Source organism: Thamnophis sirtalis, unplaced genomic scaffold, assembly GCF_051295495.1.
Source record: "Thamnophis sirtalis isolate CommonGarterSnake01/CBP01778 unplaced genomic scaffold, rThaSir2_p1.2 scaffold_12, whole genome shotgun sequence".
Taxonomy (NCBI): Eukaryota; Metazoa; Chordata; class Lepidosauria; order Squamata; family Natricidae; genus Thamnophis; species Thamnophis sirtalis.
In genome coordinates, this window is record NW_028261392.1 from 30,289,965 (window position 1) to 30,307,036 (window position 17,072).

General features: G+C 38.8%; 1 protein-coding gene across 1 annotated transcript in view; it reads left to right on the forward strand.

Annotated features, from left to right (window-relative positions):
- The window catches only part of TMEM255B (transmembrane protein 255B), a 39,206-nt gene extending 23,932 nt beyond the window's left edge, over positions 1 to 15,274 (forward strand). The window contains exons 4-8 of the mRNA XM_087726499.1: positions 3,550 to 3,630; positions 7,703 to 7,788; positions 9,412 to 9,571; positions 13,644 to 13,787; positions 14,709 to 15,274. Of these exons, the coding sequence (XP_087582625.1) occupies positions 3,550 to 3,630; positions 7,703 to 7,788; positions 9,412 to 9,571; positions 13,644 to 13,787; positions 14,709 to 14,876 (639 nt within the window). The 3' untranslated portion in view covers positions 14,877 to 15,274. The remainder of the gene's footprint in view (positions 1 to 3,549; positions 3,631 to 7,702; positions 7,789 to 9,411; positions 9,572 to 13,643; positions 13,788 to 14,708) is intronic.
- Positions 15,275 to 17,072: the final 1,798 nt, after the last annotated feature.

The window sequence follows — 17,072 nt, forward strand, 5'->3', positions numbered from 1 at the left end:
CCTATCCAGCCACTGCTCCGGCAGCCCCAACCAGGCTCGCCTCCATCCAACGTGCACCCTCGCCCGGAATTACCCATTTTGCAGGATCCGCCTTGGGGGTAGGCCATGATGATGTCGCCCAGAGCTACACTCCCTTCAGGGAGGAGCTACCACAGGGACTCCTTACCTCGTCGACGGCGCCTCCACAACTGAGACATTCTAGGTGGGTCCGACGCCAGCCCACCTACTTAAGCGATTACACATGCTAAGTCCTTGACTTGCAACCAGTCCTAAAGTCCTCGACTTATGACCGGCTGCAAGTCCTTGACTTACGATTGACAGCCGGCAACAGCTCAGCCGCGCATGATTGGTTAAGGCGCAGCTGGCTGAGTGCGGGCTGCCCGAAGCATTACTATTGGTCGCTCTGCTTTACAGCTCTCGTATAAATAGCTGTCAAGCAGTGCAAGGTGCTGAATCGCTGTACATAGTTATTTATTGCTGTTCTACCTAATAAATTGCTGTTCACTTACCTCAATCACCTCACACCTCATCTGTTACCACAGAACATAACACGCATGCGCACTGGCCAGCTGACAGGGCAACGCCTCATGTGCCCTGATAAAAGGCTCCATGTGCCACCTGTGGCACGCATGCCATAGATTTGCCATCCCGACTCTAAGGCATAATAGTGGTCTAACAGAAACAGCTACGATGGAATTACATCTGGTATTGTTTTCTTTCATTGGCATCTGTTACGTTGACTATAGATTTAAACTTCAGTAATTATAGATTTCTAACATATTTGATTAGTCTTCTACAATTTCCCAAAGCCAAAAGGGATCAGTGTCAGTTCTGATTCATAAGACCTGGTCTTCCAAAAACACTTGTTAATAGGGATATTTATATAATTGTACTCTAGATTTTAAAAGACTGTTTCCTTCAGAATCTGTTGTACACCCTCACCATGTTTTGTGAGTTAAAAAGCACTGTGATAGAGCAGATTGGCATGCTCAGAAACAAATATTGAGAATGTAAAAATTCAACATTGAGAGCTTGCTATCTTTCTTTTGTGGACCAAAAGCAGAAACTGACCTTTTGTTTTTTTAATCTACTTTGGCAGATTATGCTTTCTTTTTTTTTATTTTTTTATTTTTTATTTTTTTTTAATTTAAAACATACTTTATTTTAAAGAAAACATAAAGCTGTCAAAAATTAAAATGAGCACAACATGATACTTAGACAAAAGAAAAATATTTTGAAGAATCACAAATATTATCAAGCAGAGTAAGGAATAAATGAGCAGCTGTACTCCTTTCCTCCTTTCCTTCCCCCTCCTTTCCCTCCCTCGATCCCCCCCTCCTTCACACATACCTTCCCTCCTTCCCTTCCTCTTTCCCTCCTCCTTTCTTTTCTCTTAACCTCCCTCCTTTCCTCCCTCCCTCCTTCCTTCCTTTCAACACTCCTTCTCTCTTTCTTTCCCTCCCTCTTTCCCTCTTTACTACCCTCTCATCTTCCCTCCCTCCTTCCTCCCCCAGTTTCTTCTCTTTCTTCTCTCCTTCTTTCTTCCCACCTTCTTTCCCTTCTCTTCTTTCTCTTCCTCCTCTTTATCCTTCCCCCTTCTTCTGCCTTTCCTATTCCTCTCCTTTCTCCTCTCCATCCTGACTTCCCTACTGTCCTCCTTCCCTCCCTTCTAACCTTTGTTACATTTGCATATTTTCCTCTGCTGAGGACAACCTGGTTCTCTTTTCCTTTCCTTGCTTGAAGAGGCAAGGATTATAAGTCCTCTCGCCTCATCTAAAATGAAGTTTAATTGCTAATTTCATGCAGGTAATTATAGCGGATTTCCTATCAGCTTTTTAAAGTTTTCCCAACATTGTAGTGTAACAAAATTGCTCGACGGTGGGTTCTCGCCCCTGATACATTTCTCCTTTCGCTTATCTCTCAGTTGTTGTATATTGTTCATTTGAGTTATTGGTTTAATCGTATTAGGTTAGTCAGCTATCTCTTTTTATGTCTAAGACTTCACTGACTTATCAAGCCATTTGTACAGCTTCTCCCAGACTATATAAAAGTCTGTATCTTCTTTGTCATTAATTCGCATCGTCAATCTGTTCATTTCTGCTAGTTCTAAGATTTTATTCATCACCATAGTGTTGGTGGGGGCATTTTCACTCTTCCAGCACTGTGCGTAAACAATCCTTGACGCTGTCAGAATATGGACTAGGAGGTATTGGTCAGATTTGCAATTTTTTTGATCTATTATCCCTAATAAGAAAGTTTCCGGCTTAAGGCATAGTTTAATTGACAAGATTCCATTCAGCCATCCTAGTATTTGCTTCCAATATGCTTTGGCTACCGGACACGTCCACCACATATGGTAGATTATGCTTTCTATATAATTTAAAATGCTCTTGATGTCATAGCATATCTTAGATAGATTAAAACACTACTAATTTACAAAGGAGGGGACACAGTGCCTCAGTGGCTAAGATGCTGAACTTGTCAATCAGAAATGTTGGCAGTTTGGCGGTTCGAGTCCCTAGTGCTGCATATCGGAGGGAGCTCCTGTTACTTGTCTCAGCTTCTGCCAAACTAGAAGTTCGAAAGCATGTAAAAATGCAAGTAGAAAAAATAGGAACCACTTTTGGTGGGGAGGTAACAGCGCTCCGTGCACCTTCGGAGTTTAGTCATGCTGACCACATGACCATAGAGACATCTTTGGACAGCGCTGGCTCTTAGGTTTTGAAACAAATATGAGCACCGCCCCTAGAATCGGGAATGACTAGCACATATATGCAAGGGGAACCTTTACCTTTACCTTAATTTCCAAAGGGCTTAAGGTAAGATTGTAACCCACCAAACATTTCACAAAAATAACTTAAGGGCAGATTCCATGATATTTTTCTCTTCTCAGATGCTACTCTGTCAATGAGAAAGATTCTTAATTCCTGCCCCTCCTGTGCTAAAGCACCCCCAGAATTGTTCCAGAGATTTGGAAGAATTTGATGGGAGAAGGGTAGTGAACTAATTCATTATACCATTAAGAAGTAGTGGGCTAGTGGCATAGAATAGTCATCTTAAAACTATTCCTTTCTTTTCTACATTTTGAGAAATCTGATCTAAATATGTATTGCTATAACTTTCCAACTTTAATGCATGATCCATTGTATGACTTACTTATGTTTTAGACATGTGCGCAATTATTTTCCAAAAATAGGACTTTTTGACAAAACTGGAGGCTTTTAAGAAGAGATTGGACAGACCCTGGCCCAGAATGTCATAGGGTCTCCTGCTTGAGCAGGGGGTTGGACTAGAAGACCTTCAAGGTCCCTTCCAGCTCTTGTTATTCTGTTCTGTTAAATTGAGTCAACACTATAATTAATTTCCAAGCAAGTCAGTGCATGCTGAAGAGGAAATAGTTGACAAAGTTCAAAATTATCTGGTTTGTATCTGAATTTCACTTAAAACCTCCCAGAGTTTAGCTGCATAGGGGAAGTAAAGATAGATCTGTACTGTAACTTAAAGCACATTTTTAATTCCTCTTTATTTTTCTTCTTTTTCTTCTTCCAGGAACCCAGGCCTTTATATACTAAAAGGTGCCAGTATTATACAAATGGAATTGGATATTTATTTGATGCCTACCAGACAGAGGTAAGCTATTATTGTTAGATTAAGATCTAGCTTTGTACAGTACGTGGAAAGGTGGCTTACAAGGTGACTGTTTTTTAATCTCAACTCTCAATCACTGGAGTTTTATTTTCTGTATTTTGACAGCAAAGAAATGCTATTGTATGTGTGGCAAGAATATTTGCTTTGGAACAGAAGTTCATTCCATTCTTGTTACATAAATGATTTGTTGGAAAATGCCATTGCTCTTTTCCTGTGGATGTTTGTGCGGAATGACATTCGGTCAGATGTACCCAGGTTACCTTAATAGCTGATGATTTATATTGCCCGTCAAACTTCAACTTTTAATTGTAATAACCTGACAAAATTCAGGAATGTCTGCAGATTTTATCTGGAGTTCTTTTGGACTTCAGCCAAGGACAGAAGCACTTCGGCACAATCCTGGGGAAGTAACATTTTGGTTCCTGTTACTCTCAGGAGTTTGTTGTTGTTGTTGTTTTCTTTTGGCAGAGTATACTTCCAGCCCATTGAATAAAGAGAGCATCGATGTAAACAAAACAAAAATAGGATGTGTGCGGGGAGGGGGGAAACCCCAAGAGAGAATCGAAACTTAACCTGTTCAATGAACTGCTGTTTTCTGAGAAATAAAATTAAGGCCTCTTTAACATGTTTGCATATTTTTCACCTACTTTGAACAACACATTCTGCTTCTGCTACTATTGGTCAAAGCAAGGGAATTCTACATATGTTGATGTTTAATGCTGTGACTGCACCCTGCTTCTGAAGTTTGTTTGTTAGTATCTTGCCTTTATTCTTTTTACAAATAGCTCAAGGTTCACCATTTGTCTCTCCTCCACAAGATACATACCCTGTACAAAACAACTTTGATCTCTAGCAGTTTTAGGATTTTTACTTATTCAGGCAGTTTTTTTGTTGCATGCTTAATTACTCAGAAAATATGGAAAGCAGTGCAATGAACAGTATTCTGCCATCCTGAAAATTGACAATTACGTTCCTACCCATTTTGGCTTGGCAGCCAAAATTGCTCTTAATTTTCTCACACTCTGTTTAAAACATGCAGGATTGTCCAAAAAAATATATCAAGGTGATGAATGCAGTACTAGTTTTTCTCTGCCTTGCCTGGACATCACAACTATCATCTTGACTCTTTTTTTGACTATAGCTTGCAGAAAGCCCTGGCATCTTTGAAAGCAGTTCCAGTTACATAGATTTCATCTCTGTGGAATTCATTTATGTTATTAATTTTTCATATGGAATTTGAGGTTTTCCACATCTGTCTTAGTCTATTAGCCTCACAGAATTGCCTCACAGAATTGATTTTGCAGTGTCTGTGAAATGTGCTGTTTTCAAAGCTAGTATTGCAAAATAGGGATTGTAGGAGATAATAGAAAGTAAATAAAGCAGAACTGAAAATGCAAATAATGCATATTGCAAAGCTCCAGATATGCATTGTTGCTTGTTATTTTTGTTTCTCGGGACTTACAGGAATCATAACCTATATATATAAAAGCCAAATACCATTCACTCATCACAAAATCTCCAGAACTATAAAGCCTACAAACTTGAAATTTGGCATGTATGTTACTCTTGGTTTCTAGGTGCTCGCGAAGAAAGGATTTTTCAAAATGACCATCAGATCATCAACATTTCTTATACAGTATTATATTAACACGCATCGATGCTAAGGAGTTGTCTTATATGGGCATGGCCAGTGCGTGGCTCATCTGGCCTGCGGGCTGGGTGTTTAGACATTCTACTCCCCCTCCCCACCTGAAAAGAACTCTGTTTCAACTGCCAGATGCCTTATATTAACACACTCTGGTGCTAAGGAGTTACACATACTACAATAATTTTCAAGCTTTAAGTGTCAATTTATCAAGCCCGATCACATAGATCATAGTGAAGCAGGGGTATCCAGCAAGTGCTTAATAATAGCAAAACTTTAGACGTTACAACAGTAACCTCAGTAGCAGCTCAATTGAATTCCCATCAAGTAAAGATGGAACCTAATCCAAGTCTGAAACAACAATGAAAAATGAAATGAAATCCTATTGCTCTGAAAACAATTGCTGCTTCCCAATGTTTCAGAAAACAGAGACCATCTATGAAACATCTATGGGGTTTAGGATTGTCTGGCCAGCATTGCTGATGATTATATCTGAGTTGTAAAATAAAATATTATAGTTTTCATTTCTCCTATTATTTTTTCCTTCCTAAAAATCAAGAGTACATGATAATAAATTATGTAATGGTATGGGCTCTTAGAATTGAATGGGCCCAGCCTTGTCAAGGCAAGATCCAGCTGAGGGCATCCCTAAAAGATGGCAGTTTAGCATTCAATCTATCTATCTATCTATAAATTGCTGTTTGTGTGTGTGTATTTTCCAACATAACTCTGGAACGCCTCGAACAATTTCAACCAAACTTGGTACACAGATTACTTACTCTCGGGGGGGGGGGGTGGAAACTGTGGGGGATAAGACACCCCTAACACCCCTTGGTGTGTGTGTTCTGTTAAGATACAACCTGTTGTGCCTTAAAATGACTTCTACTGTACTGCTGTAAAATGGCTTCTACTGTACAGCACAGTGGAGTTGCCATGGTAATGACTTCACAGTACTCCACAAGGTGGCTCCCTCTGATAAGGGGAAAACCCAACATTAGAAATTACATTTGGTTCGGACATTTCCCCCTGATAAATAAATACCTGGGCAATGCCAAGTTATCAATAATTGTGAGCCCAACCTCTTCCTTCATAGCTTATTATCACACAGATTTCAGTAGATCAAAGTCCCCTTATCCTCAGTATACCATACAGATATATAAAATATCTCGAAACCTCTTTATTCATTGACAGCCAGTTTGGTGTAGTGCTTAAGACAGTATTTCTCAACCTTAGCAACCAAAAATTCTGGGAGTTGAAAACCACTCATTTTAGAATTGCTAAGAATGACGAACGCTGAGTTAAAACATCAGGCTAGAAACAGGAGACTGTAAGTTCTAGTCTTGTCTTAGCCATCTCTCTCATTCTTAAGAAAGAGGTAATCTTGCTAAGGAAACTGTGGAGACCTGCCCAGGCAGTCACCAAGATACAAGAATAACTCAACTCAAAAATTATTCATGTATTAACTGCAGCTGGAATAGTATTTGCACAAAATTGGAAAAGTGAAGAGATCCCTACTGATGAGAAAGTGATTAGGAAAATATTAGAATGTGCAGAAATGAACAGTTTAATGCTGGCAATTAAGGAAAAAGAACAAACTGAATATTATATGATATGGGATTTATTTTATCAATGGTTAGAGAATAAAAAAGGAAGTTGGAAATAAAAGGAGAAGATTAAAGACGAGTGGAAATATGTGAAGATAGAGATGTAAACAATATACTAATTGTTAGCATTATCATTATGAGGATTATTAGGCTTAATGTGATTATTATATTCTTATTAGGAGATATGTTATGAAGGAAAAATGAACAGATTTACTATATCAACTGTTTAATAGTCTATAATTGTAAGATTAGAGAATTAATATCAATGTAGTGAATGATGTTGTCAATTCTGATGGTTATTGCACAGATATATTTGTACCCAGATGACATACTGTTTAAGAAAAGATGGAATGTTCATATTTTTTAAAAAAAAACATTTTATTAAATAAAATAGTATCTCAAAAACACACACACCTATTAACAGCCTCTTCTACATGTTCTGGGCATTGCCATGCTGTTGGTAAGTATTATAAATTATGTCCTCAGGGACAGTAGAAGCCATTCATGCAACCAGAAAACATGTTGGGGAGTTACAATTCAACCAAAGATAAACAGGGAAATCATCTTAAGAATCCAGATTGTTCTCAACCCTGCCTTTTCATCAGTTATATTTGATATATTAGTGAGGCCCAGGTGACTAGCTTAGCCAGTTTGGTCATCTTGAAAGGATATTACCTGGTGGGATGAGGAAGGAATTTCTGTGGGACAATTTCTTTGGAATTTTTGTGAAGGCCATTCTGTTCTGGTGAAGGGTGGCACTAATAATGGGTGGCACTAATAATTATCACTTGCCTTCTTTTTACAGGTGACCTGTTATGCCTTAAATAACAAATGCCAGCTGAAAGTGAAAAGTAACACATGTTACTGCTGTGATTTATATAACTGTGAAAAGTAAGTATCAGACCATGGTTAGAGACCCCAACCCCTAATCCAGTTCATGGCCCATTGGGAACTGGACCATGCAAGTGGCAGGCTTCATTTGCATATGCACAGGACCATGAAGGTTGAGGACCACTGTAGTGGTGGGATTCAAAATTTTTTACTACCGGTTCTGTGGGCATGTCTTGGTGGACATGGCATGTCTTGGTGGGCATGTCTTGGTGGGGTGGCAGGGAAAGAATACTATAATATCTCCATTCCCTCCCCACTCCAGGGGAAGATTTCTGCAAAATCCTGATTTCCTCCAAATCAGCTAGCACTCACGAGGCAGATAATAGATGGGGGCAGGGCCAGTCAGAGGTGGCATTTACCGGTTCTCCAAACTACTCAAAATTTCCACTACCAGTTCTCCAGAACTGGTCAGAACCTGCTGAATACCACCTCTGGACCACTGCCTTAGGTCAACCCTATCGCAAAGTAGCTGGGGAGGGAGAGATGGTGGCGCAGTGGTTAAATGCAGCACTGCAAGCTACTGCTAGATCAGCAGTTCAGCGGTTCAAATCCCACCGGCTCAGGGTTGACTCAGCCTTCCATCCTTCCGAGGTGGGTAAAATGAGGACCCAGATTGTTGGGGGCAATATGCTGACTCTCTGTAAACCGCTTAGAGAGGGCTGAAAGCCCTATGAAGCGGTATATAAGTCTACTGCTATAAGATGGGGAACTTTGTTGTATGTTGCCCAGAGTCCCTTTTTGTAAGATGTATCGCCATATAAATTTGAGAGACCAGCGGGGGGGGGGGGGGAGAGAGAGATGATTGACAGATAGATAGATGGATGGATGGATATAGCAGGGGTGGGTTCCTGCCAGTTCTAACCTCTTCTATATAAGAGGTTCCACAAATCTACAGTGCCATTTAGAACCGGTTCCAGCTTCCTCCTGCAACCCACCACTGACTACCATCCTCTATTCAAGGAGAGCCGAAGCAGGTCCATCCTGCCTGACCGGATCAGATGAATAGAAATAATTGGGAAGAGATGGTTCCTCAGTCCCAATCCACAAAGAGCTTTAAAACCAGTAACAACCAGTACCTTGAATTACACCTGGAAGCACATTGGCAACCACTGTAGTTCACAGACTATTGGGGTACATGTACTGAATAACTGGCAGTGTTTACTACTCACACTGCGGGCATTCTGCGCCAGCTGAAACTTCCAAATTCTCTTCAAGGGCAGCCCTGTGTAGAGCGCATTCCAGTAGTCCAGAGGCCAAAAGAGGCCACAAGAGCATAATGGTAACAAGGATTTAACTATCCAATGTTTTCCAGCCTAAAAATATGGACTTTAAAAAAAAATGTATTCCTCCTCAAAACTACAAATGTTTTCGTATTCTTTGTATTTGTCTCAGTAAAAAAAGAAATCATACCCAGCACCTTGCTATAGTTTTTAATCCTAGGCCTTTTGCAAATTTACCCAGACAGCTATTATTAAAGGGAGGGGGGGGAGGAAAAGAAAGAGCTAGTACATTCTGACAGATGTGATTTCAAAGGAAGAACTACTATAAGAGAGAAGGGACAAAGCTGGAATGGCACCATTTTGCTTTTCACCAGGTGTTAAAGCTCTGATATCCTGTTTCCAGCTCAGAACACTCTACCAGCTATTATGAATTCCTTGGGGTGAGCAGCTGTCAGGATGTGGTCCACCTCTATCGACTGCTTTGGTCCTCTACCGTCTTGAACATCATTGGCTTGTTCCTTGGCATAATCACAGCAGCCATACTTGGAGCCTTTAAAGATGTGGTAAGTCTTGCTTGCCAATGATGGACATTAATCCATGCTAGCATGTTCATGTTGTCCTGGCAAAATAAAATATGACCATGCAGTACTTTGGACTTGAACCCAGAGTATGAATGGCATGTCCTAAATTTATACTTATACGTCTCTCTTCAGAGGCCTGTTTTCTTGGGACGGCTGAGGTGACCAAGGGAAAATATGTGTTTGAATGAAATAGTTGCTGACAGTGTGTTCACACAGCTCAGAATTTCCTTATGGTGCCCTGGAGGGATTATAAATATAAAGCCACTTTAAAATTAAATCTAATCCTGGGAACCATGGATAGACTGTGTTCATATTGTTTTCTTGCCGACAATGTCTATGTGATTGGCTGTTACTTTCTTCAAGGACATTTATCATTTTCAGTGACTTCCTTGTGTTCTGGATTGATAAAAACAATTTCAAAAGAGAACTATTATGAGATACTTCATAGATCTGATTAGTTGGCATGAAATCAAAACCAATTGAAGCAAGTTTCACTCTCTGCCTGTCACTGATTAAATAGCTAAGAGTCTCAGTTATAATTTGACTAACGAAAGAAGTACAATTTGAGATAAGTCTTGTTGTCTTATGACAGCCGAGAGATGCTGCAGGTGTATTGCCATTAATCTGTGCATCAGTGCTTAATTTGGAATTTGCAGAATGGATAACTAAGAATGAAAACATTAAGGGAGACGACAAGACAATAATAAATCTTGAAAAAAAGTGTATTAATAATTTTTCCTGAATATACTCACAGAATTGAGGTCAAGTGAGCCCAAATGGAGGGGAAGGTTTCTGGAACTCAAATCACAAAGAAACTGTGTAAAGGGGCAAAGCATATAGCCATTCCCCCTCCCTTTCCCTTCCTTTGTAATGGCATCCCAATGCTGGGATAATTAACAAGAAGACAATTAGTTTGTACATGCATTGGAGAGAAAGGGATTACAAGAGAGTACACAGGCACACAGTGAGGAATACACCTTGAAAGCAAAGTGTCCTTTGCCTGGTTGCTTTCTGTGAGTAGCTTAGGAAGCCAAAGAAAGCATTAGTGTGAAACTGATTAGGGTCTTGTCCATTTCAGATAGCAGAACAAGGGGGGAGGGGTTTCTATTCAACTAATTAAGGTTTACTGAACTGAGTGTCTTGTGCTTAGCATTTCTTTAGGGAAGTGCTGCCCTGTAAAGAGAAGCTGGTCAGAAACTGATAGCTTGTTTAAGCAATCTCTCTTCTGGGGGAGCAGGGGGTGAAAAAAACAGGTCAGGTACAAGACATTAGTGCATTAGATTTATATTATATCTTCCCTCCAACTTTAACTCAACTCCAGAAGGTTGATTGTGGGGAAATCTAGGGAGTAGCCCAAAATTATCCACTAAGCTTCCTAGCGCACTGGGGAGAGAGGACTCTGTAATCCTACTTAGCTTTTGAATGGGAACATATAGCTGATATTGCGTATCAGTCTGCCTGAGCATCTTCTGTTTACAGTTCTGCCTCTCATCTTTATTCTGCAACACTCATGACAGTTAGATGAAAGGTGAGGGAAAGACTAAAGGCATTCATGACATACTTGCATTGGGGAATCTGTAGATGCCAATCTCATGTATAGCAAAGGTCCTTATACAACTCATTTGGCCCAGAAGAATTTATGGTTCAGTTATCAAACTGATAATATGGCAATGAAATTAGTTCAGGAACTGTAAAATGAGGGGGGGAAATCAAAATGAAAAACAAATGTCAGCTTCTTCGCGAGATTAAAATAACCTAGCTTGGTGCAGTATGTTTACATTTCCTAGGTTTTTCTGTTTAACAATAATTTTCACCTAATCATCTTTGTTAAATCTCACAAAGCTGTTTTTCTAGATTTCATGCAATTGCAAAAGCATTCATCTTTCTTACCTTGAACAGGACCAATGGTGGGTTTCCAATTTTTTTACTACCAGTTCGCTCGTGTGCACGCATGATGCTTCTGCGCATGAACAGAAGCATCTGGGCGGGTGTGCGGAGCCTCCCGCCACCGGCACTACCAGTTTGCCCAATCTGGACTGAACCAGGAGCAACCCACCTCTGAACAGGGCTATCATATCTGAGCTGCCAAAATCTTAATGCCTCTACACAATGGAAAATTAGAGTTTTCTCGATTGGTTTTCTGCCTTTTGTGGAAGTTGAGATTTTTTGCAGCTCAGATAGAGTAAATCTATTTTTATTTAATATTCTAGCGACTTATCGATTGAATCTGCACTAAATATTCTGCACTTTAGTGTCTTTGGAAAACGCCAAGATTTTTTGTGCTTTAGGGCATTGCCTTTTTATAGAAAAAATTCTAAGGAACTGTAATTAGCACGTACCATTGTCTAATAGGGCTATGCAGCATTTGAATTTGAAATCTACTACCCACTTCTATCCAGCTGTCATCTTTGTGTACATATGTTAAAATTTATAATGTGTTCTCTGCTGGTCATATTTTTTTAAAATAGCTTTTATTAAAAGATTTGTATTAAAAATAATTACATGCAGAATAAAAAATACTTTCAAACATGTAGTAAAGTAAGTGTGAAAAAGAAAAGACACAAATAAAAATGAGCATAGAGAAATGAAAAGAATGGGAAAGAGCAGAAAATATTAATATATACTTGTACATACTAGTATATATTATGTTTTATATTAATATATAAAACTTCAGTTCTTCCTCTTGGCAGTGTTATATTCAATTCTAATCAAATTTAAGATTACAACATAATTCTCTGCTGATCATAAAGTTTTATCCTCCATGGAATATGCCTATGTTGCTATTTTTTAGAACGGATTGCGCCATCAATGTAATTAACATGGATGGTGGGATGTAGTTAAGATAAAACATGTTTGCTTACAAAAATATCTTACACTTTTGTTTAGCATAGGATGCTGAGCGACCAGACTTCACTTTTATTTAAAAGTTTGACAATGTTATACTAACTGCTCATGCAATTATTAACAATTTTATTTTATTAAGTATTTATATTTGCAAAGTGGGGCCTGGAAATAAATGATTGTTTAGGAGACACAAATCAAGAGTTGCTAGGCCACTGAAAGAATAGCAACTTAAAGCAGTCATGCAGTGCTGAGTTGGACTTTTTATATAAAAATTCACTCTTGGCAGAAAACAACTGCCAACCCCCCCCCGCCCCCCCCACTGTGTAATATCCAAGTCTGATCACTACTATAGTTAACCTGGAATACAGCAGTTGCAATTCCCTAACCTATGCCTTAAGCATTGTCTTAAAATAATGTTTCTTCTTGCCCGAATTAATTGAACATAACAGTACTAGCATTGTACTAGAAAGAAATGTTCAAAAGACAACTGAAGGAAACATAATTTTTCTGCTTGATGCTGGCCTACCCTTTAGCTCAGTGTTTCTCAACCTTGGCAGCCTTAAGATGGTGGACTTCAGCTTCCAGAATTCTCCTCCCAATGTTAAAGCTATCTAGTTTTGCTCTAACATTTTGCTGCCCTGTAGTCGAGTGGAATTCAGCGGGTTCGGACCAGTTTGCGCGAATCGGTAGTTCCAGCGATCAGTCATTGTCCCTCCCTTGCCCCTGTGCTAGTCTGTCCTATATTTCCTTTGTTTGAAGCCCAGCTGATAGGGGCGGCAGAGTGCTGTGCCTTAACTGTTTTACTCACTGGGGCCTGCAGTAGAAGGTAAGTTTTAGAGCGGTTTTGAAATGAACTGCATGTGTGCAAAGCGCATGCTCAGCGAACCAGTTGTTACACTGATTGAATCCCACCACTGCCTGTAGTGTTGTGTGATTTTTTTCAGCCTTAGAAAAGAGAACTTTCCAACCCCATTACTAGTCGTTTTACAAAGTCCAAATAAAAGCAGGCTTGTTGCCAAAACAGTGGATTTTTCAGTGGGGTAAAATAAAGATTGATTTCTCTTTTTAAAAAGCTTTCATTTGCCCATCTGTACAAACGGAATGGCATATTATTTGGGAAGGTGTGATTAATGTATCAAGGGGGAAAGTATTCAGTATTGGAATCAGACTTGGAAAGGAAGTAAAATTGATTCATCTCTTGCCATTGCAGGTGCCTGTTTCCCAAATTGCCTTCAGCTCTGCTCCCCCACCACAGATCCTTTACAATCCTGCTCAGCAGATTTTGACATATGCTGGATTTTGTCCTTCAGCAGCTTCTGTTCCTCATTATCCTTCCTATCATCTGCCCCTTCAGGTAGAGTACAGGAGGTGTGCCAATGCATCTGGCATTCACAGTGCCATCCTGGATTGCTTTTATAATAGGAAGTTTTGTGTGTGAATCTATGGGTGCATATTGGTTACTCTAATCCAAGCCTGTGCAATGAATACCAGGTGGACAAAAGAGCATGTTTTTGTGTGTATGTGTTATCAGGAATATCTATTGCTACCATAGCTTAACATTTATATTAGCATTTCTCAAGTTTAACAATTTGAATAGACTGGCTGGTAATTCTAGGAATTGAAGTCCTGACATCTTAAAAGTTGCCAGTCTTGATAAACACTGATTTTATAAGATCAACAGAAATGGGTTTGTGCAGACAAAGAATCAAAACAAAGCAGATAAATCCGAGTTTTGTTGATATTGAAAGTTAAACAGACAATGTTTACAGATCGTATTAAGCCAAGAGTTACTTTACCGATGGTCCTTGGACAAGAGAAGACCAAGCAGAGTCAATCCTGCAGATAAGCACAAAGCTTGTCTGTTTGCTTTATTGCTTCTGGAAACAGACAAAAGAATTGGGCCAAGCACTAAACTAACCAGAAGCTTTGGATTCTGGATTTAAATATCACAATAAGGTATAATTAAAATAACCAAAGATTTACCCACTTAAAAAATATTTTCAAACTGTGGTTTGTTATATATAAATGTGTCTCGAGCCTTCCTTTTGTTCGGCTGGGTTCTTACATCATCACTACACCAACATTAAAAAACAACAACACTATGGTTTAGACTTGAGAATGACTGCAGGTTGAAGTAGATGCATGTATGTGTGTAAAACTTTGCAGTGGCAAATCCAGAATTTAGGCTTTGAAATTATGAAGTATATCAACATACATTTTAAATACTGTTTTACACTTCAGCTTCATTGCAAGCTTTTTCTTTGTCTTGGTGCAGCCTACCGGCAATTTCCCAACATCTTCGTCTACCGATGTATCTTTAGCTGATGACCCCCAGCCACCTTCTCAGGCCAGCTGTAACCATGGGGTGCCTCCTAATGCTCCTCCATTATACACACCAGCCTATTTCTTGTCAGGTGAAAAGCCTCCACCGTACGTACCGTAGCCAATAGATTATTATTCACCTGTTTTTGAAAAGTAAAATAGCTTTGGCAGTGAGAACAATGTGTGCTGACCAGGTTAGCTTCCATTCATTAATGTCATTTTGTGTGGCATTGTATTTTACCATTTTAAGTCTCAGTGTCAGAATGGAAAATGGGCAGCATAAATGTAAGCAAATAATTCATGAAATCAATGTCAATTGGCTATCGGGTTACTTCCAGGAATATCAAGTGATTTTTTTTTCCACCCCAACAAATATATCTTCTCTGGCAGAGTCACAATTGACTGCATTTTAGATTAATGTCTGGTTAAACTTAAGATATTTTTTTTTAAAAAATAGTATGACTTAATTCCAAGGAAAACCTTTAAACTGATCTCCATCTCATATAACTATTAAATCCTCATAATTAAGAAAATCTGCCAGAAAAATGGTATTTGTTTTCATATGCATTTTTCAATAACAGTCATTTCTGTAAGTGTTTTCCCTATATATTTGTTTGCAATTTGTGTCCTGAGATTTGTATTACAACATCCAGAGAAGAGCAGAATCCCAAAATTGTAATGCAATCTGAGATAGACATTATTTTTCCTTTAAAATGTGGATGAAACCAAATTGCCCAATTTTCTTGAGGCAGAACTATTTCAAGTTGTATTCAGGATCAGGTATAATAATGTTAGTGAAAACCAAAATAATATCCCTATAGCTACCCACATAGATTAGCAATGCAGATACATAATTGCTTCATATATGGTTTAACTTAGCCAGCATCTTCTTTTGGGTAAAGATGTCTTCCAAAAGATTGTGGTAGTTATTTTACAATAAAATATTATGTACATATTTTTCATAATTTCAGGGTATGCATTTTATCAAAAAGGAGGGATAAATAATCTAATCTAGTGTGATCTAAGTTCTTCCCCTTCCCCATCCAATGGTACTATATTGAAACATATTTTAAATATTTGGATTTGTTCTCCTTATCCGAATAGTTTGTGATGTCCAGGACTTAATACGGCTGGAAATAAAGTTATTGCTTTCTGCAAACTGCAGATTCAGCCAATTAATAATTGGGCACAAGAAAGGACATTATAAAAGGAATCTGTTGGGAAAGAGGATGATTTGGGGTTCACCAGCTGTTCCAAAAGGCAGAGTTCCTTCTCTCCATTGCCTGTTCCTATTCTAAAAACAGTCATGTTGTCAAAGTCTTAAAAGGCCATGGGAGATACAGCAATAGTAGGGTTTTGCTGTCTTCCAGTCAATTGTGTCCGATTCTCAGAAACTTCCTGGACAAGTTCCTGCAGTTTTCTTGGCAAGGGTTTTTCTTCAGAAATGGTTTGCCATTTCCTAGGGGTGAGAAAAAACAACTGGCTTACGATCACCAAGCAGGCTTCGTACCTGAGCCTGACTAGAACTCACAGTCTCCCAATTTTCAGCCTGTTGCTTTAACCAGTACACATCTCCTAGGAGGTTATTAGGGCTTGCAAAACCCTCTTCTATTTCATTATCCACAATAAACAGAGAAAATATATGCACAATCTGAAATAAAAAGGATTGGTCTGGGGGGGGGGGAATTACTTAAAATCAGAAGAAATAAATGCATTATATTCTCCAAATATCCTCCACAGTCAGTATTACCAGCCATTCTTCCTATATCAATATACATTTATAATCTAATAACATTTCTCTGGACAGGCTAAATGAGGAGAGATATATGCTTGTCACTTTTTTCTTTTTAATTTGCATAATACTTCGCACCTTAATTTAAACACATATTTTAAAGCTTTAAAAATGCTTAATTATCTGACAGTGCTTCTCAGCTTTATGAACTTATTTATTTATTTTATTTGGAGTTTTTATTTGGAGTTTTTATATGCCGCCCAATCCACACTTTATGGTGTGTGAACATCATCTTCCAGAATTCTACAGCCACTTGGCTAAGAAATTCTGGGAGTTAAAGTCCACACATCTTAAAGTTCACAAAGTTGAGAAAAACTGATCTATGATATCTAGTCAATTCTGAACCTTATATAACTCATTACAGCAAAGAACATTTATGAACAAGAAGAGGTTGTTTTCTTGATTGCTAGAAAACAAGCAAGCTCAGAGAGCAGTAAGGCCTCCTCATTTCAACCCTGAATTACAAATATTCTATTAATTCTAAACATGCTTGATTTGGTATAATGGGGATTCTGAGACTTGTTC